Source organism: Bubalus bubalis, chromosome 18 (genome assembly GCF_019923935.1).
Source record: "Bubalus bubalis isolate 160015118507 breed Murrah chromosome 18, NDDB_SH_1, whole genome shotgun sequence".
Classification (NCBI taxonomy): Eukaryota; Metazoa; Chordata; class Mammalia; order Artiodactyla; family Bovidae; genus Bubalus; species Bubalus bubalis.
The window spans coordinates 33,836,819-33,857,879 of record NC_059174.1 but is presented as its reverse complement, the minus strand read 5'-3'; the positions used below and the strand labels follow the sequence as shown (position 1 = coordinate 33,857,879).

The 21,061-nt window shown below is 51.2% G+C and overlaps 1 protein-coding gene across 6 annotated transcripts in view; it reads left to right on the top strand.

Moving 5' to 3' along the window:
- The first annotated feature begins 455 nt into the window (after window positions 1-455).
- Window positions 456-21,061, top strand: part of TK2 (thymidine kinase 2) — a 30,870-nt gene continuing 10,264 nt past the window's right edge. For 3 of the 6 annotated variants that reach the window (XM_006072106.4, XM_044931991.2, XM_044931992.2), the window contains exons 1-7: window positions 979-1,201; window positions 2,072-2,109; window positions 7,981-8,055; window positions 10,127-10,180; window positions 10,737-10,826; window positions 12,919-12,992; window positions 20,890-20,978. In XM_006072106.4, coding sequence (XP_006072168.1) covers window positions 1,045-1,201; window positions 2,072-2,109; window positions 7,981-8,055; window positions 10,127-10,180; window positions 10,737-10,826; window positions 12,919-12,992; window positions 20,890-20,978 — 577 coding nt within the window. In that variant the 5' untranslated portion in view covers window positions 979-1,044. Of the gene's footprint in view, window positions 553-978; window positions 1,202-2,071; window positions 2,110-7,980; window positions 8,056-10,126; window positions 10,252-10,736; window positions 10,827-12,918; window positions 12,993-20,889; window positions 20,979-21,061 lie in introns of those variants that run through there. The other 3 variants (XM_044931994.2, XM_044931993.2, XM_006072112.4) reach the window with 3 other exon arrangements.

Below are 21,061 nucleotides of genomic sequence, written 5' to 3'. Positions count from 1 at the left end.
TTAATCTGAGGTGGGGCAGATGTCATAATACAAATAAAGTGCACAATATTACAATAATACAAATAAAGTAAAAAATAAGTGTAATGCACTTCAATTATCCTGAAACCGTCTCCTTCCCTTTCTCCCCCCGGGGGTGGGGGGGAGGTCTTCAACAAAACCGGTCCCAGGTGCCAAAAAAGGATGGGGATCGCAGATTTAACTAGTGCTGATCAGATGATGCCTGATTGACTGGAGAGCCAAAACTATAATTAAGTCTTGGTTGGTGAGTGGGGCTTAGCATAAGCGAGTCCTTTGGGTCCTGTTGTCTAGTTTTTTAATAGCTTCTAGAAGGATCTAGCATATTTACAGTCCAGATCCTGGAAATGTCAAAGTTCAGAGAAAACAGCGCTGGCTGTGAAGCAAGATAGATGGGGTTGAATTTCAGCTCCACCCCCTAATGAATGCTTCGGTTTACTTTTTTAAAGTTACCTGTTTCCGAGGATCAGCTCGGCTGGGAGAATGGGAGTGACAGCACCCACCTATAGGCTTGTTGGGAAGAATAAATAACAGCGTGTGAGTTGTCACTGGTTCCTGGATACAACAAATGCTCAATTAAGCAACCTCCAACAGTTAATTAGGGATTCCCTTGTGGCTCAGCTGTTAGGAATCCGCCTGCAATACGGGAGACCTGGGTTCGATTCCTGGGTTGGTAAGATCCCCTAAGAAGGGAAAAGCTACCCACTCAGTATTCTGGCCTGGAGAATTTCATGTGTAGTCCATGGGGTGGCAAAGAGTCGGACACGACTGAGCGACTTCTACTTTCAATAGTTAATTAGCAAACCAGTCGCTGGTGTTATTGGCCACCCAAGCCCCGAATCTTGCCAAATCATGGGTTCATTCTGCCAGCCTCTGTTTGGCGGGGAGATTTCCAGGCTGCCAGGAGGGTGAAATGAGATGAGGTCTCTTTAAGAGTCGACGGGGTGGGGCGCGGCGGGGCGGGCTAGGGCTGCGAGCGGAGGCGGGCCCTGTCTCCCGGCTGCGCTCGCGCAGGCCCGCGCAGGAAGAATGGCTGGGCCTGTGGCATTCGGCAGCAGGGCTGTGCTGCTGCGGCTGCTGCGGCCGCTGCGGAACTGGGTTTTCCGGGCGCTGCGCCGCGATGGGCCCGGGAGCCCCGCTTCCTGCCCAGGGTCGCAAGGGGCGCAGCGTTGGGCCTGGCCTCGGGGTAACGCGTCGCTCAGTTTCCCTTGCAGGCATCCCGGATGCGGCTATCAGCCCCACTCCCCGCCCTTGGCTCGCGGAACCGACTTGAACCCGAAAACCCTCCTTCCGGGCGCCGGGATTTCCTTGGGCGGCCTGGGGAAGGGGCGGGGCGGTCGGTGGTAGGTGCCCCGGACCCTGGCCGGCAGTAGTGGGTGGGGCTTTGGGGCCCTGGGCCCATCTTCTGTTCGGAGCTGCGGATGCCTCTAAAGAGAGGAAAGAACCTCCTCCCCGAGGGTTTCCGGTGCCATTCCTGGGTCCATTCTTTTGGCCTTCGGGGAGGTGCCAGCAAGCGGCGGGTGGGGGAGTCGGTTAGGTTCAATGCCCTCCCTTTTCCATTGGGACTGGAGACCCTGCCCTTCAGAAATGAGAGCCCCCGTTGTAGCCAAGTTCTGGAGTTCAGTGGCACCTCAGAACCCGCCCTGGGCTGGATGGGCCGCTATGTCAGCCCCGGGGCCTGCAGGAGAAACTTGAGTCCTGTGCCGAAGTCCATACCCACCGACCTCTCCTACCCGGGAGCTTCGATTGGAGGCCACTCTGCGTTTTAACTGGCTGGACACCCATCAGTGAGGGTCATAAATATAAAATGTGTGGAAAATGGAAAGCATAATATACTCTGTGAACAAAGCTGAGCACATTGGTGGCCTAGACATGCCAACAGGATCCGGGCGGCAGTTTCGGTTTCAAAGCATAGACACCAGTCTGCCTCCCTCCACTGAGGGAGGGTCCCAGGTGTTACTGGAAAACATTTCTAGGCCAGGGAGCAAGCATAACAATGACCGAAGAGTGAGCTATTTAAAATCGCGTTTAAAAATTGGTTTCCTTTCTTTTCTAGATAAAGATAGAGAAAATGAAAAAGAGAAAAAATCAGTGGTAAGTCTCTCTCTAACGTGCACTCTCTCCAGTGTAGGATTATATATGTGTAGTACACACACCCGAGAAGGCAATGGCACCCCACTCCAGTACTCTTGCCTGGCAAATCCCATGGACGGAGGAGCTTGGAAGGCTGCAGTCCATGGAGTCGCTGAGGGTCGGACACGACTGAGCGACTTCACTTTGACTTTTCACTTTCCTGCATTGGGGAAGGAAATGGCAACCCACTCCAGTGTTCTTGCCTGGAGAATCCCAGGGACAGAGGAGCCTAGTGGGCTGCTGTCTTTGGGGTCGCACAGAGTCGGACACGACTGAAGCGACTTAGTAGTAGTTGTAGTAGTACACACACACACACACACACACACACACACACATATTTTGAGGAGAAGCGTGAAGGAATATGTGCACATTAAAAAAAAACACAGCAAATACAAGGGCATCTCCAGGGATAAAGAGCTGTCCACTCCTGGGCCCCAGGCTCCCTCCCCAGACACCACCTCTGTTGACAGTTTCTAGTGTGTCTTTGCTAAGAATCTGCACAGGTAGGAAAATACCTGTATTCATAGCCTCTGGGTGAATTTGGACTATTAACTTGAATAGATGAATGATTACAAAAGGATTTGTAAAGTGGAAGGTTAGTTTGACTGCTAGCAGGTGACAACCTGACCGTGAGGGCAGGTCTTCTGACTGCTGCCCCCAGACCACTGATGCTGAGAAGGGTAGGTGAGTGGGAGGAGACGAAGAATTCATGGGGGTCCACAGACATGGGTTCCGCCAGTGCAGTGACTTCGAGATGCCAGCTCTGGGGTGGGATTGTGCCTGGTATGAGGTTGAAGGTCAAAGGAGGGTCAAACTGGACATGCCCATGGTGTTTAAGCCTTTAGCTGGTTGTGGTGGAGCAGTATTTTGGTCACCATTGGTCCAGAGGCTCAGGGAGCTGCAGATTGGTAGATGATGGCTGGAGAGGGAGTTACTTGGTGGGTGTGGGCAGGAGTACCTTGGCTGGGGTCTGTAGAGGGTGGAAGGTGTGGGCAGGCCCCCTGGGGGTATTTGAGGTGATGGAGAGGGCCTGGGAAGGAGAGCAGTCACATGGAGAGGACAGGTGATGAAAATGCTTGAGATTTATGGAAGTTTGTTGAAACTAAACATGCGGTAGGGTATGGCGACAGGCACCACAGCTGGGGGAGGGGTTGGTAAGTCGAGCCAGGTGGGTATTGATGCTATTAATTATTGAGCTAGCATTTTTGTGAGCCAGGCCTGTCCTTGGTGCTTTCTGGGTGTGGTCTGATATCCCCCAGACACACAGTAGGTGGTCCATAGCAAGTGGTGTGGAGCTTGCAGTCTGGTCCAGAGCTGCTCTTAATTATACAAATCTTCTGAGTTCCTGTGTGGACCTGGGACTCCAGCAGCCTGTGTTGTTAGTGAGCCTGTGGTCTGATGGGGGAGACAATGTGAACAGGACAGTGGTGGATCTAGAGCCGCAGGGAGTAGGGGCAGAGCTTCTCGAGGATGATTGAGGGGAGCCTTGGGGAGTCTTGAGGCCTCCTGGGAGAAGGAGGACAAGGCAAGGCTGGAGTGTTAGAGCAGCGAGAACTGCAGGGACAAGTCACAGAGGGAGGAGAGCCTGAGGCTTGTGGTCGTCCCAGAGAGGTGGCTGGGGAGAGCCTTTGATCAGGCACAGGGCCTGGAGGCAGATCCCAGCACCCGCAGCCACTGAAAGACTTTACCGGATGTGATCTGGTTTACCTCTCAGGAAGAGGTGGTGGACCATAGATAGGGAATAGGGGGCCCGGCTGGGCTGGACTGGACTGGAGGTGGAAAGGCCAGCAGGAAGGTTGCTCCCACAAGAAGGGTTGGAGAGGTGTTATGAGTTGATGGGTGAGGTGAGAAGGCCCTGAATGTCTGGGTAGATGGTGTAGCCTTTCCTGAAGACAGGAATGGAAACAGAAGCTGTAAATGGGTATTGGGGGAGTGATGAATTGAGGTGCCTATGGGACATCCCATGGGATTGAACTGCTGCTGCTGCTAAGTCACTTCAGTCGTGTCCAACTCTGTGCAACCCCATAGACAGCAGCCCACTAGGCTCCTGTCCCTGGGATTCTCCAGGCAAGAACACTGGAGTGGGTTGCCATTTCCTTCTCCAATGCATGAAAGTGAAAAGTGAAAGTGAAGTCGCTCAGTTGGGTCCGACTCTTAGCAACTCCATGGACTGCAGCCTACCAGGCTCCCCCGTCCCTGGGATTTTCCAGGCAAGAGTACTGGAGTGGGTTGCCATTGCCTTCTCCGAAGGGATTGAACGAGACAGGGAACATCTGGGCTGAGCTACAGCTGGGGAGTGAGTCACTGCCCAGAATTGCAAAATAAATTCCAAAATTGGGTTAAAAAGAAGTGACTAACGTTTTCAAGTGAGCAAAATATGAATGGACTTTTCCTGAGGGATTTTGTTAATAGCTAATAAACAGAAGAAAGTGCTCCACCTCCCTAACAGAAAAAAAATGCTTTTGGAAATGGAGTAAGGAAAGTGTGGATCAGACAATGTGGTTCAAGCCCCAGTTATGCTCTTTAGTAGAGGTAGACAAATCCTTAACCTCTCAGAGCCTGAATTTCCCCATCTATGCAAATAATTCTTAGCTGTGATTGTTTCAGGGATCACTGTGACAATGTGGGCAAAGTACAGAAGCCACAGGGGCTAACACTGCCTAGTGACAGACATTATTATTCTTCATAATGAATGAAGATTTAGGATGGGATATGCCCAGTATTGGCACAGTATGGTAAAAGGCACATGCTCTTTCCATCCATCTTTTTCATTTAGAAAAAAAGGGTGTGAATTGGGACAGCATTTTAGAGGGTAATTTGGCATCATCATCAACAGTCATAAAAACTCAGGTATCCTTGGATGCATTGATTATACTCCTAAAAGTCTATTGAAGGGAAATAATTGGAGCCAGTGACAAGGATTTATGTACAAGAAGGATCACTACAGCACAGTTTATCATATCAAAAATATCACAACACAATTTTATAATAAAAGCAACTGGAGAGAATGTAACATTCAACAGTAGGGATTTCAATAATTCATGGTATATCTTATGTGATGAAATATTATTCAGCCATCCAGAATCACATTTTTGAAAATACTTAACGACCTAGGAAAGTACTTACTTTGTAAGAGATAAAAAAGAAGAGGATAAAAATATATAAAGTATGATCCAAATGAAATAATATATAAACTGTCTATGGGGGTAAAGAAGTCTGGTTAAAGGAAAGTTGGGAAGTCGTAACAGTGGGTATGTATGAGGGAGAGGGAGAGAGAATTTGAGGGGTGAGTGTGAAAAGTCTTAATTTTTTGACTGTTAGATTAAAATTAAACTGTGTTCCTTTTTTTTTTTTTTAAAGAATGGCTTTATTAAGTTATGTACATACCGCCACATTGACTTGTTTTAAGTTTACAGCTTAATGATTTCTTAGTAAATTGATGGAGTTGTGCAACATCACAATCTAATTTTAGAACATTTCCATCACTCAGAAAAGAAACCTGTTGCCCATTTACAGTCACTCCCCCAGAGCCAGGCAACCACTACTCTGCTTCCTGTCTCTGAGGATTTGCTTTTTCAGGACATTTTCTATGAAATGGAATCGTACAGCATTTGGTCTTGTGACTAGCTGTTTTTGTTTTTCATATGTTTTGAGGTGCATCCACGTTATAGCGTTTGTCATTTCTGTTTATTCATTTCTGTTTATTGCTGAATGGTGATAGTGCTCCCTCAAGTGCATGGATCCCACTTGGTTGGACATTTGGGCAAGTTCCCTTCTTATGGCAGATTTCTCAGGGTCTTTAATAGGATAATATATATTTTGATTCTTCCAGTGGGGGCTTTGGGGCTCAAACTTGTTTGCCTCTGAAAAGTTTGATTCTGATTAAACATTTAAATAATGGTTATCGCTGGAATTAGGAGTGATTTTTTTTTTTTTTTTGTCAGTTCCCTGTATTTCTTATTGTGAGAATGCTTAAAATCTGTTTTCATTCTTCAGCACTCAGCTTTCTTTATAGTCCAACTCTCACATCCATACAGGACTACTGGAAAAATCATAGCTTTGACTACATGGACCTTTGTTGGCAAAGTAATGTCTCTGCTTTTTAATATGCTGTCTGCTGCTGCTGCTGCTGCTAAGTCACATCAGTCGTGTCCAACTCTGTGTGCTGTCTAGGTTGGTCATAACTTTGAGCAACCAATCATCTCAATTTTCCAGGGACTGAGAGGATTCCTGGCATTTGGGATAGTCCGTGCTAGACAGTCAGGGAAAGTCCTGGGTAAACTGGGTTGAGGGGGTTCCTCTCACTGATGACTGTCTAGCTAGCTCTTAAATGACATAGTACCTTGGTACTTTTTGCCCAGTGGTTTTTGTCTTTTTTTACATGAAAGCTCAGAGGAAACTGGGGAGTAGGCAATGCAAAGATGAGGGATGTTGGGTAGTTTTCAGTTTTCTAAATGATTTTGGTAAGAAACAAGGCACAAATCTTTCCTGAAGCAATGCTTCTATATTCTTCTATATTTCTAAACATTAGAAACTCTAATGTTTCTAATACCCCTAACGTAATTGGTTTGACTCTGAACATTACTTATTATAGGGAATTTTCCTCAGGAAAAAAAATAACATTGTATAAACATAAATAAAATTGGATGTTTTTTAAAGTGAAAAAAAAAAATCTGTTTTCAGAAAAGATGGAATGTTATTATCTAAAAATAAGGATAGGGAATCCCCTGGTGGTCCAGAGGTTAAAACTCTGTGCTTCCAACCCATGCAGGAGGCATGGGTTTAATCCCTGGTCAGGGAGGTAACATCCCACAAGCTGTGCAACATCCCCCCACCCCCCCAATAAAAAACAAGGATAGATGGCACGTTACAGTGTCAGTTACAATCATGGGAAGTTGGAATGAAGGCCTAACAGCAGAGGAAGGGGGAGGTAAACTTTGGCACATTCTCCAGAGCAGTGGTGCTGGCTGGCCTTGTGCTCCCATGGCACTGTGAGCATCTTTTCTTGTAATTCCCTTTTACTTTTCTCCCCATCCTCACACCTATGAGCTCAGTGGGAGCTGGGACTGGCTCCTGAGTCCACAGTGCCTGGCCCATGGAAAGCCTTCAGGGAGCAGATGCAAGACCCCCAATCCCACCCCTCTAGGTCGTCATGGAGCATCAGGCTGAGCTCCCTGTGCTATGCAGCAGCTTCCTACTAGCTATCTGTTTTACAGACTGTAGTGTTTATATGTCAGTACCACTTTCTCAGTTCCTCTCACCCATACCTGCCCCATCCCGTGTCCACACGTTTGTTCTGTACGTCTTCATTTCTGTTCCCGCCCTGCAAACAGACCCATCTGCGTCATCTTTCTAGATTCCATACATATGCATTAATATATGACATTTGTTTTTCTCTTTCTGACTTACTTAACGTGTATGTTAGACTCTAGGTCCATCCATAGCACTACAAATGACCCAGTTTCATTCTTTTTTTAACAGCTGAGTAATATCCCATTTGGCCTAAAATCTAAGAGTCTGAGGGATCGAGCTAGGGAAGGGCAGAGCTAGGGTGGCCGAAGACAAGTTGTGGGGTCTGTGGGTTGACGTAAGGGAGCATCTGTCCTGGAGGGTGGTGGCCTGGTGGGCCTGGAGCCTGCCAGTGGTGGGAAGAATTGAGTTGTTAATTGCTAATAACTGGACCTTGGGGTTTCCTGTGGAGGTTTTGTGTACACACTGAGGTCTTGGACTGAACAAGTTATGCTCTTCACCTGAGCGCTTCCCTAGAAACTCGTCCTGATATTCCCCTAGGCACTCACTTTCTGGTCCTAACATGCATTTGTCTTTTGCTAGATCTGTGTTGAGGGCAATATTGCCAGTGGAAAGACAACATGCCTGGAGTTCTTCTCCAACTCAGCAGACATTGAGGTACGGCTTCCACACTAGGTTTGAAGCAACCTGCAAAAGTTTGGTGGATTCATAAGGGGTGCAAACCAGCCCTACCCAGCAGAAGTGCTGCTGGAGGAATTGAGAATATCCCGTGTGAGAGGAGGGAGGGGCCCCTTGGAAGTTTGGGCCTGGTTTCCTCAGACTTTGCTCCATACACCTTTTTCCTTGGCTGATTATACTTTGTAACCTGTGAGTTAGTTAGTTAGTTAGTGAGTTAGTTAGCTGTGAGTATGACTATATGCTGGATCCTATGAGTCCTCCTCATGAATCCTCAGACCCAGGGAGGTGGGGCTCTGGGGGGCTCCTGACACACCTGTCCTGAGCAATGTAACTCTCACTGGCACTCTATTTATTTATTTTTTCAGCCCAGCTGAGTGGCATGTGGCAACTTAATTCCCTGACCAGGGATTGAACCCCTGCCTCTGTAGTGGAAGTGCAGAGTCTTAACCACTGGACAAGGGAAATTCCTGCCCCCTGCCCCCTGGCTTTAGAAGCACTTATATTCTCACTGAAGACCTTGGAGCCAATGAACACCACCACCATCAGCAGTGAGGGTTAACAGCTAATGAGGGTGGTACTCTATGCCAGGCACTGTGTTGAGGCTTCATTATCATCTAATTGATTTCATCCTTCCAAGAGTAGTCCCTGTGATGCAGGTCCTACTATCGCTTCATTTGCAAAGGAGGAAACAGGCTCAGTGAGGTCACATGGCTCGGCCAGAGTCACCCGGCTAGAGCCTGTGGCGCTGTGTCCCAGTCCAGGCTGTCTGCTCCAGGGCCTGTGCCCTCGTTTGGCTCCACAGAATACAAAAATGTTTTGGCTTTAAGAAAACCACCCTTCAGATCTCAGCTCTGCTCTCTGACCTCCCCAGCTAGGTTACCCTCCCTGGTGTAGGTTCTTCTGGCCCCTCTGTATCCTTATGATATACTACTTCTCAGGGTTTGAAAATACATGCTAACTTTCTGTGATGATCTGATTAATGTTTGCTTCCCTAGCCGGTTTAAAGTTGCGTGAAGGCAGGGCTGGGGTGTTTTGCTCTTGCTGTATCCTTGGTACCTAGGGTGGTACTTGACACAGGAGATGCTCAGTGTGTGTTGAGTGACTGTCCCACAGATGGGGCGCAAGTCAAGGCTGCCTCTGTCTCAGCTTCTGGTGAGCCTGAGGGGTATAGCATTTGCTCCTCACAGGATAGGAATGGAATGAAGACCCAGAAGAAGGAGAGGAAGGTTGGGAGGGGGCTGGGAATGATTCACAGAGGAAGGGATATAAGCTGTCTTTTGAAGGGTATGCATAAGCTTTCCACATAATGAAAGTTGGGGTGAAATAACTTGAGGCGGCATACTGGGCAGAACAGCAGCATGAGTGAAGGCACAAAGCGAGAAGGCGAGGGGCTCCTCCTCAAGGGTCCCATGAGTTGCTTTCCTTTGCTCTCTTGTGACCTGTGGCACCTACTCACATGCACTTGAAGATCCCCAAATATCCCCATATATTCTAAAGTCTTGGCTCCAAGAACACCGTTTAAATCCTTTCCAGAACTCACCTGCACAGTTTAGGGAAGCTACTAAAAGAAACATGATCCTTTGCCCATCGGTGTGTCCAGTGCAGAGATCAGAGAGAGGAAATGGAGGCAGAGCTCACTGCCAGGGTCACGGCAGAGCCCCCAAACCAGAAGCTGGGCTCAAGCTGCACGAAGCAGCCTCCCTCCTGGCTTCTCTCATCTCCCTGCCTGCCCTCTGTGGTGGGCAGTAAGGGACAGGATGGAAAATAGGAGGGGTGATTGGGAGAACTCCCCTTGCCCCCAAGGAGCCCCCATGGCAGCAGAGGAGGGGATACATGTGTATACTTGTATACAGGGTGGGTCTTAGATCCTTTCTGGAAGTCACACCAGGAGCCATGTCTCTGACCTTGCAGGGAGGGTTGCTCCACTATTTTAGCCCAGCCTGGGTGCCCAGGTCTTGACTCTGTCCCCATGCCACCCCTAACACTCATCCGCCTTCACGGAGCTCAGAACTGAGGAGCAGCAGCTCTCTAATGTCTTCTCTCCTGGCAGGTGTTAACAGAGCCTGTGCCCAAGTGGAGAAATGTCCGAGGCCATAATCCGCTGGTGAGTGTGCGGTTTCCTGTGTGAACCGCCAGCTTCTCAAGTGTACAGGAACGGCGGTGCTAGTGCACGAGGTGTGTCCCCGCTCTGCACCGGGCAAGGGGACAGGGAAAACGGTGGCAGGTTGATGTTCTGAGGTCAAGGTTCTTTGAGGCCTGGCTGGGCGTGTAGGGAGCCTGGAGCCCTCCTGTCAGCTATCCCAAACCGTCGCAAGTGCTTCGCCCGGCTCCGTGGGGTGGGGGTTGGGGAGTAGTCTCCAGCTGCTCATTCTACCCCGACCCTCTCCTAGAAGAAACCCAGGTCTCCTTGCAGGTTCCCTGGTAAACCTCCAGTTGGGGTTTGCACTTGGCTATGCCCCAGGCTCCCTCTGAAGCTACCCCGTGCACTTTGCCAAGGATGGACCCAGCAAGCAGGGGCTGTAATGTGCCTGTGCTCCTTCCACCTCCTTCCCGGTCAGAAGGCTCAGCTCTGGCTGCTAGAAAGGGATGGGTGGGGTCTGGGTCCACAGTCAGGGAGTCCTGTAGATACAGCACTGCATTCTCCCCCTAACCCCCACCAGGGTCTGATGTACCAGGATGCCTGTCGATGGGGCCTCACGCTGCAGACGTACGTGCAGCTCACCATGCTCGACCAGCACACTCGTCCGCAGGTACATCTCAGATGCTTGGTTTCAATTTTCATCAAATGAGGGGCATTTGGTTGCCAGGAAGGGAAACCTTACAAGGAGCTGCTCAGCCTTCTCTGTCTCTGGAGTCCAGGTCTCTAGTCCCGCCGCTCTCTGAGGACCAGGCTCCAGGCCCCCTAGCCCCACCCTCAGCTAGCCAAGGACTTGCTACGATGCCACGTGAGCCCAAGTCTTCATGACCTGCTGGCTCCTGGGCTCAATGCCCTTTAACTCAGTTCTCAAAAGTGTGGTCCCCAGACTAGGAGCTGCAGCAGCACCTGGAGACTTGTTAGAAACGACATTTTCTGACCCCATCCTGGACCCGCTGAATCAGAAATTCTGGAGATGAGGTCCAGCAATCTGGGTTTTATCACGCCCTCCAAGTGATTTTAACGCACGCTGTGTTTGTTTGCATGAGAACCGCGGACCTAACCTTCAGGAGGCCTGTTCACTTTCTTGGTTCAGATTCTTGAGAGAAAGAACCTGATTGGCTCAGCTTGGGTCAGGTGTCCAGCCCTGGGCCAATCAGGTATTGGGGCAGATCACCTGGGCACAAAGATGGCTGCTTTGGCCCTTTTCATCAGCCAGAGGGTGTGAACAGGGGCTCTGAGGAGATCCAGATTGGCACCTGGGGTTCAGAATGGCAGCCCAGCATGAGAGACTGGCTTTGGAGGGTCTCCTTACAGGAGACGGGACATCCACCGGCCAGTGTCTCTTGACACAGCCACTTGGTTTGATGCAGGGCTGGGCACTTGCAGCCATAGCTCTCATCCTTCTACAAATCTGTGTGTTTTTTAAAATGAAAAAAGATACAAGCAGAACTGTTTGAATTTCTATCTCCCCAAGTGAGTGAGTGAAAGTCGCTTAGTCATGTCCATCTTTTTGCGACCCCACGAACTATACACAGTCCATGGAATTCTCCAGGCCAAGATACTGGAGTGGGTAGCCTTTCCCTTCTCCAGGGGATCGTCCCAACCCAGGGATCAAACCCAGGTCTCCCACATTACAGGTGGATTCTTTACCAGCTGAGCTACAAGGGAAGCCCAAAGATCTGTCTAAAAGTTACATGTCAGAGGATCTGAGGCTGGCACTCGCCTTACTTTTTCCTGAATGGGCACTCAGTTGCAAACAGAAATTGTGTCCAGTATATCTACATATAATGGGCCATATGTGTGTTCCTCTGTTTAATGAAATCAGGAAGGAGGCAGAGAGAGACAAAGAGATGGACAGACTAGGAAAGAGGATAAAAGAGGGATAAATGGGGAGCTACAAAAGATGGGTAGGAGAGATTTGGAAGTAAGGAGAGGATGGAAGAATAGAAAAGAAGACGGATGGACAGATAGGAGAGAGAGGACATGGCTTTGACTCAGGTTGTGGCTTTGAATCGGCCTCTGATTTGTGCATCCAGGTCCCAGTGGGTGCCATGGGCAGGCTGAGCGAGAGCAGTGTTTACCCATTCAAGTGTCTGGAGTCAGGGCACCTCGCCCTTCCCATTGGGACACCATGGATGAAGGGAAGGCCTCCGTGGAGGGTGTGAGCCTGCTGGCGGAGAGTGGCGTCCTCCCGCCGCTGTAGGGCATGGTCTTTACAGTTATGAAGGATTGCGTGATCCCCACCAGCCCTGAGTGAAGGCAGGTGTTGGCAGGCCTACTGCTGGGGTTGTAGAAAGCCACACCCTGTCCCCTCAAAGCTCTGCCTCTGCTTCAGTGGATGCACCTGCTGGGTCATTAATAGTTACTACACTTCACACTTGCCTCCACTTTCCTGGGCGTCACTTAGCAGTTTTTCTAGCACTCCCCAAACCCATAGTCCAATGGAGCCTCACCCCTCCCGTGAAAGAGGCTGCAGCCGCCAGCTCTGCCTTGCTGCACTGATCACCGAGCCTCTGGACGTAGGGAGGGTCCAGGGTCAAGGAGGCTGGACACATGGTTCTTTGTCCACCACCCCTCCACCCCTCCCCGGTGGCGTCTCAGTTCTGTATTCAGCATAGACCAGAGGCAGGGGAGCAACAGTCATTGTTCCAGGCTTCCTGACCTTCCTGCCCGAGTTTAGTAAATAACATTTTTTTTTCTTTTAGACATTGCCTGTACGGTTGATGGAGCGGTCAATTCACAGTGCAAGATACGTTTTTGTAGAAAACTTGTACAGAAGGTATCGTAGTTTGCACAATCGATAATTTATTCAACCATTAAATTTTTAGAAATAAAATTGGAACTCATTTACTAATTGACAGATACATGGTATAGCAACCAAATCATATTGATGGCTTGACCGTCCAGGGTGGGCAGCCTGGCAGCTCTGCTGACCTTGGCTGGGCTTGATGACACATCCAGGGGTTGGCAGGTCTGGGGTGGCCCGGGGAGGGTGACTGGGGTGACTCATCTCTCGTCTGCTTGCTGATCCTCTCCTGGGACTGGTGAGCTGGCCTGGGCATTCACTTCCCGTGGCGGTGGCCAGAGGGCAGAAGCGCTAGTTTTTTCTCGGGTCTCGGCTTCATGTTGGCTGACCTCCATTGGCCAAAGCAGGTCACACCAGCTGACCCCAGTCTGAGAGGGGGCAGGGCCTTGTGGGTTACGTGGCAGAGCGGGACAAGACATGGCGGGGTGAAGTCAGAGCGAGTAGAGCCGTCAGTCCAGCACGGCGTGCATGGTGCTTGTTGGGATTTCACTTGAAGGTGTCTTCTGTCCTCACGGGAGCAGACTCCACCACACAGACATGGCTGGGCGTCCTCAGTGCTGCAGCCTCAGAGCTGTGGGGCCCTCCGCCCCTGTGCTCGGTTGTTTGCTGATGTTTGGGAGTCTTGGGGGAAATGGGCTGCAGGCTGGGGTCTGAAGTTTCAGCTTCTTCCCCACCCTTCCCATCCTGGTAGCTGTGTGCCTGTTCCCTTCTCCTTGCCATCTCCCCCACGTCACTGCCTCCTGCTGCCTTGAACTTCATCCCTCTCAGAGCTGGTCCCAGTATCTTGCTTCCACCCTGTACAGCCCAGTTCCCTGGCTCTCCCATCTACAACTATGGTCCTACACATCACCTCTCCCCAGCCTCCCCAACCCCCTTGTCTAGATGGGTTGAGCCTGTTACTCTTTTCTTTTTTTTAATTGATTAATTAATTGATGGCATGTAGAATCTTTGGTTGCAGCATATGGGATCTACTTCCCTGACCAGGGATTGAACCCAGGCCCCCTGCATTGGGAGCATGGAGTCTTAGCCACTGGACCACCAGGGAAAATCACTTCTTTCTGTTGGTTTCCTTCATAGTATTTAAGACAACTTCTGATTAGGTTGAACCATATGAAATTGTTAAAACTTGACCAATTGTGACCTATGAAAATGGCAGTTTCATGCAGCTTAGCTTATACACATGTACTTCTTGTCTGTCACATGCCCCACCAACTGGAGCGTAAGCTCCTTGAAGACAAGGAGCATATCTGGTCTGCTGGCCTAGCTGGGACCCAGCACAGAGCTGGCACCTGGGTGACACTGTTAACTTCTGCTGGGTGTCGGGACCTGAGGCAGGTCTTTGCTCTCCAGCCAGACTTGTCCTCCAGCCGTTTCTCACCCCTTCCTCTGAGGGGTCCATAAAGGCTTCTCCCTGGGTCCCGAGCTGCCAAGGATCCATCCCCTCCAGGCCACCTCAGTGCTGTGGGCTCGGGGTAGGCAGCCAGGGCAAGTCCTGACTGGGCTTTGTCCTTAGTCCTCAGAACTTTCTTGTGGGCTCTGCCCTTCCGGCAGGCAGCGTTTCTGATGCTGGAGCCCCGTGTGTGCCTTGGCTGCCTGGGTGTCCGTGGAGCAGGGGTGTCCACTGCTAGGTTTACACAGCTCTTCGCTCTGCTCTGCGCCTGCTCATTAGTGCCTCTGCCACAGGGGGGACGGGCAGAGGAGAGGAGCGAGGAGGACGAGGGAGCCCCTCCAGTGATCACTTGTTGGGTTTTACTCGTCTTCTGCCCTCACGAGAGCAGACTCCCTCACACAGATGTCGCTGGGGGCGGTGGGTGGCGTTTGGTGGTCCCTGAGAGTTTTGCCCCTGTGGCTTCCTCGGGGCCTCACCTGGACCTTTGGGGTTGTGAAAGCAAGAGCCCAGTCCTGTGAGCGGCTGTCTTTGGCATGGGGGGAGGCGGCCTGCCAAGATGAAAGTTCTTCACGGGGCAGGGTTTCCTCATTTGCCTGCACCACCTGCGGTTTCTTCATTTCATTTTTGTGGCTTCAGATTTTGGTTGCTGGGGGTTTTGTTGTAGTCCCTTTGTGCTCAGGGTCTCTGGATGTCATCCGTGCTCAGGGTTTTCTTTCTGCAGGCTTGGTCAACAGTGTTCTGGCCAGAGCTAAAGAAGTGATGATAGGGAGGAAGGGTAGAAACCCAGCTTCTTTCCATGCAGCGGGCCTTCCCAGTGAATTGGTACTGTGAGAGTAGACGTTTGGAGAGGTTTCGGCTCCTCACAAATACAGACTGCTATCACCGTGAGCCTAAACCAAGTGTCATCTAGGGATGGGTTTGACTGGATCCTTTGCTCGTACCCAGAATAGGATGTTGCGGTTCCCACCCCCCCGGGGGAGTTCGACTGGGTGCTGGGAACCACAAGATGGCTTGTGTGGGATGTCGGCTCCTACCTGGGAGCTTGTGTGGGGACGGCCCTTACTGCTGCCCCTTCAGCCTTGGGGTTGATCCCTTTCTTCGAAGCCCTGGCAGCCTTGGCTTGGAGTCTGGAGGGACTGGGACGGAAGGAAGTAGGACAGGCCTGGCCTTGCTGATTGCAGTTGCAGGCCTGAGTGCCCAGAGAAGCCCGCATACTGGAATTCTAACCCCTAAAGCAAAATGTCTGGAGGGCCCTTCTTAACTTTTGGGCCTGGGACAATTGAGGAGCTCCCCTGCAGAGAGACCCGCCTCTTGGGCCCGCATCCCCACCCCAGCGGCTTTGGGGTGGGCAGAACGTGCAATTATGCCACCAGGGGTTAATTGGCAACAAGGAAGATTCTGGTTCCACAGTCTCCTTAAAAACTTAAAGAACCTAAAGAACTTCTGAGGTGTGGGCAACTGTGCGGAATGAACAGCTGAAGGTGGAGAGGAAGACTCGGCAGTTAAGGCGGCCACGCAGGCCGTTGTGTGTGGGCGGAATCATTGAGCACACAGGTTTTACAGGATTGCCTGGCTGGCGTTTTCTAAGAGTAGAAGGAGGAGGCCTGAGTGGGGCCCAGCTGGGGAGACGACACACCGGCTCCCCTGGGGCTGGGGCTGGGACGTCCATACGGCCCAGCGTTGGGAACAGCAGGCAGGTTGTCCCACCACCCCAGTGGGTCCTGGGCTTGGGCTCCTCCTTACTCAGTCCTGAGTGGGCACTCACTGCCTGGGTCACAGGCCTGAGAGCTGTGGCTTTCCTCAGGCCGGGGCCAGAGAGACTCTGGATATGCCCTGGGACATGGGAGGTGGGGCGAGTGATGCAACTGGGGACATATGAGTTTGGGGGCCATGGTGAGCCAGGCTTTCTCAGACAGAGTTAGGCCAGTCTTCTCTGGGTCTTAGTTATCCTCATCTATAAATTGGGGTGGACATTGACCGCACAAGGTCTTGTGAAGAAAGTAATGTGTACAGGAGGCTGGCATTTGAGTCTGTAATTTTTGATTTAACCTGTGCTGTGCAAACCAGGGGCTCTCTGGACCTCAGGGGGAAGGTGGCAACGAACTGTGCCAAACAGACCAGTCAGCAGGATTCCTGTGGACCCAGGACCTCAAATTTTACTCCTTGGGATCAGGGGAAGGCATGGTGAAATCCCTTCAGCTCACCAGTAGGTGGGTCTGCAGAGAGGCTTCCCCCCTCTGTGTGTTCTGTGGAAGTAAAAGCAGTGCCTTGGGAGTGGTTCAGGGCACCCCATTCCTGAGGCAGACACAGGAGGAGCTGGGCAGAGTCCCAGGAGGAAAACTAGATACAGGTAAAACAATGCCTGCTGCCTGAAATCCCCCAGAATCATGGGAGCCAGCTCCCATTTCCTCACTCAGCTCAGCCAGCAGCCAGTGGTCCTGGAAGTGAAGTGAAGTGAAGTAGCTCAGTCATGTCCGACTCTTTGTGACCCCGTGGACTGTAGCCTACCAGGCTCTTCCCTCCATGGGATTCTCCAGGCAAGAGTACTGGAGTGGGTTGCCATTTCCTTCTCCAGGGGATCTTCCCAACCCAGGGATCAAACCCAGGTCTCCCGCGTTGCAGGCAGACGCTTTAACCTCTGAGCCACCAGGGAAGCCTCCAAGTCCTGGAGCCTTCAGCAAATGGCTCCTGGCAGTCTTGGAAGAGGTTTCCGGATCCTGCCCTCAGGGAGGCTGCCCTGGAGCCACCTGCACAGAGGACCTCCAAGGAGAGTTTCCGGAAAGGAAGCCCTGCTTTCTCTGTCTGCCCTCAGCCCTGGGTTCTCCTGGGCAACCCAGGAGGTGTCCTGAGACCCCCTGGAGCAGCAGCTCTCAGGCCCCAGAGACCCCTCAGGAATGAACCCCATCCCCATATCTCCGTGTGCCTCGCTGCACACGTGACACTTGTGTGGTGTCGATCGGTTTGGTTTTAGTTAGCACTGTGCTACGTGTGTCCTGAATTATGACTCAGTTTGGTGGTCACAGCTAAGGGGATCCTCCCAGCTGTGGGATTTGACAGAGCCTCGCAGACAGCGGTGACGTCCTCGGGCAGTCTGACACCCACTGTCCAGTGTCAGTGATGTGGAGACTGTGGGGCAGCCTTCCTCTGTGCTGCCCTCTGCCCCTACCCTTGCGTTGCCAGTCTGTGCTTTGTCCCCCAGGCCGTGTGTTTGGTGGAGGGGGTGGGGCTGATCAGCAGCTTCCTTTCTGCAAATCCTCATGTGCTTGGAGTCAGCTTTGCTCCCAAGAAGGAAAACATGTCAAGAAGAGGGGTGTGGTGTTTTGAATATCAAATACTCTCAGCTGCAGCTAGCTGCAGCCCAGCTCAGAGTAGCGTGAACATTGAGGTTGTTACCGGCTGTTTTAACATTAGACTTGGGGGTCGGTTTTATTCAGTGGCCCTCATGCTGTTTCAAATGGAAGCACTGATGCTAAAGCTGAATCTCCAATACTTTGGCCACCTGTTGCAAAGAGCTGACTCATTGGAAAAGACCCTGACACTGGGAAAGACTGAAGGCAAAAGGAAAAGGGGGCAGCAGAGGATGAGATGGTTAGATAGTATCGCCGACTCAGTGGACATGAATTTGAGCAAACTCCAGGAGATAGTAAAGGACAGAGGAGCCTGGCGTGCTGCAGTTCACGGGGTCACAAAGATTCAGGCACAACCTAGTGACTGAACAACAACAGCAAAGTGCTCTTTCTCTGTTTCAGCACTCTGTATCTTGTTTGTGTCAATATGTGATTCCCTCTTGGTGACAAAATGGCTGTTGCGGAACCGGGCTTCTCATCTGCTGGCCACAGGGTGGGTATCTTGTCAGTGCTTTCCTCTAAGAGTGAGGAAGCCTGGTTATCATAAACCCCAGCAAACCCTCCTGTCTCACTGCTCAGGTTGGGCCCCTGTGACCTACATCCATCAGCTCACTTTGGCCAGGGGAGAGCATGTCTGAGACCAGTTGGTCTGCCCTGAAGGTAAACACTCAGGCCTGTGGGATGGACCCTGAATAGATCCCGGGCTACTTTTAAAGTGAAAAGTGAAGTTGCTCAGTCGTGTCTGACTCTTTGTGACCCCGTGGACTGTAGCCCATCCGGCTCCTCCGCCCATGGGTTTCTCCAGGCAAGAATACTGGAGTGGGTTGCCATTTCCTTTTCCAGGGGATCTTCCTGACCCAGGGATCGAACCCAGTTCTCCTGCATTGCAGGCAGACGCTTTAACCTCTCAGCCACCAGGGAAGCCCAAGGAGATAGGAAAAAAGAATTGGGGGATGGGCAACCATACCAGCCTGGCAGTCTTGGAAGAGAGCCTGTGATCACAAAGTTGGTACCTTTACTACCTGACTTTTAGTCCCCTCTGCAGTGTCCCAGGACTTCCTCCTCCCCCCTCCCCTTCAAAGCCTCCCCCACTCATTCAGAGTGGGGGTCCTCACATACTAGTCTGCTCGGTGCTGTGCTGTCCTTAGTCACTCAGTTGTGTCCAAATTTGCCTCCCCGTGGACTGTAGCCTGCCAGGCTCCTCTGTCCATGGGGATTCTTCAGGCAGGAATACTGGAGTGGGTTGCCACCTCCTCCTCCAGGGGATCTTCCCAGCCCAGGGATCAAACACAGGTCTCCCGCCTTGCAGGTGGATTCTTTGCCATCTGAGCCACCAGGGGAGCCCACTATTACCCCACCCCCCACCCCCGGCAGTGCACATTTTTCTGCTGCTTGGGCAGGCGCAGCTCTTTCACCCTGAGGGCATCGGCTGGACTCAAGCACTAGAGGAGGAGTCCCCCCTCCCAGTCTCTGCTGTGCTCTGTCACTTGGGCCCCTGGGCAGGGCTGCTCAAGCCTGTCATCTCCAGAGCGCCTCTCTCCATGCCCACCCTACCCCTGCCCCAGGTGGAAGGCAGTTTTCAGCACCTGGCAGCAGGGCAGCGGGTGGGGAGTGGGGCAGGCTGCTGCAGACCACCCTCTCTCCAGGCTCTTCTCCCACCTCCCCCAGCTACACACAGTGAGAAGCTCCCCCAGCTACACACAGCTCAGGCACCGCTACTCCCCTGTAGCTGGCCTTGTCATCTCCAGTTTGGGTCCATTCAAGATGATATTCAAGACTGGTGGAGGATGTTGAAAGGCCGAATTCCTCTCTTGGTCTGTTTCCTCCAGCTGCTGCCCCTACCTCCACCTCTTCCATGCTCATTTCCACCAGGGCAGAGGAGAGATGCTGGGTCTGTCTCTCTCTCAGGCATTCTTTCTTAGCATAGCATTTTATTTTTTTAATTATTACTATGATTTTTTAATTTTTTTGGCTGAATAGTGTGGCATGTGGGAACTTAGTTCCCTGACCAGGGATCAAACCCACACCCCCTGCATTGGAAGCACAGAGCCTTAACCACTAGACCACCTGGGAAGTCCCTTCCTTTCTTTCTTTTCCAGTTATCACATTAAATATGTAGTAATTCTTACCCCCATTCTGTTCCCTGATTTGAGAGCTGCTGCTGCTGCTGCTAAGTCGCTTCAATCGTGTCCAACTCTGCGCGACCCCATAGACGGCAGCCCGCCAGGCTCCCCCGTCCCTGGGATTCTCCAGGCAAGAACACTGCAGTGGGTTGCCATTTCCTTCTCCAATGTATGAAAGTAAAAATGAAAGTGAAGTCGCGATTTGAGAGCTACTATGCTGTTAAGTTTTAGAAAACACAGAAAGGGATAAAGAAACGTTTTCAATAGTCCTACTGTTCAAAGAAAAGCTGTGTTAACGTTCTGGTGGTTTTCTTTCCAGCCTTCTTTCAGAATGTGTGGATGAATACCCTTGACAGTATGCTTGGGTCAAGCCATATACAACAGTTTTATATCCTGCTGTTTTCACTGAATGATAAGCACGTGATTGTGAGCGTTTTCCGTGTCATAAAGTATTATTTTATAGCATCGTCTTTCAGTGACTGCATGGTTTTTCTGTTACGTAGATGTACCATGATTTAGTTTTTCATTGTCTTTCAAAGAATGCTACAGTGGGCATCCACTATCATGTCCGTAAAATACATTTCTAAAGGTGACACGGGTTTGCTACTCCACCTCCCAGCCTGGGCGCTGTCCCTGTGCTTTGGCGACAGGCTTTATAGCCCCTTCCTTGGCTTAGAGTTCAAAGCCTGAATTTCTCCCCTCAGGCAGTGCCATGACACTTGCTGCATTTTATTGAGTTGACCAGAAAGCTTGTTTGGGTTTTTCCACGAGGTGTTACGGAAACAAACTTATTGGCCAACCTGGTACCACGAACCGTCCTGGGGAGCGGGAGGTTGGAGGTGTTTAGGATCCCTGTTGTCACTGCCCGCCCAGTGTCCTGTGATCACACTCTGCTTTGGTGCCCCTGGCAGTGCCCTTTCAGCAGAAGCCATGCCCAGATGTTTTGGGGGGGTGACACAGTCCAGGAGCTATCTCGTAGGAGAATAAAACCCTCGCAACTCTCATTACAGTGGGAAAATGCCCGAAGTGGACTATGTGGTCCTGTCGGAATGGTTTGACTGGATTGTGAGGAACATCGACGTGTCCATCGACTTGATAGGTGAGACGACCCCTCCCCGGCCTCCCTCCCCTGGGCCCACCGAGGATATGCTTGGCTGGGCCCCCAACCAGCAGGGGTGGTGG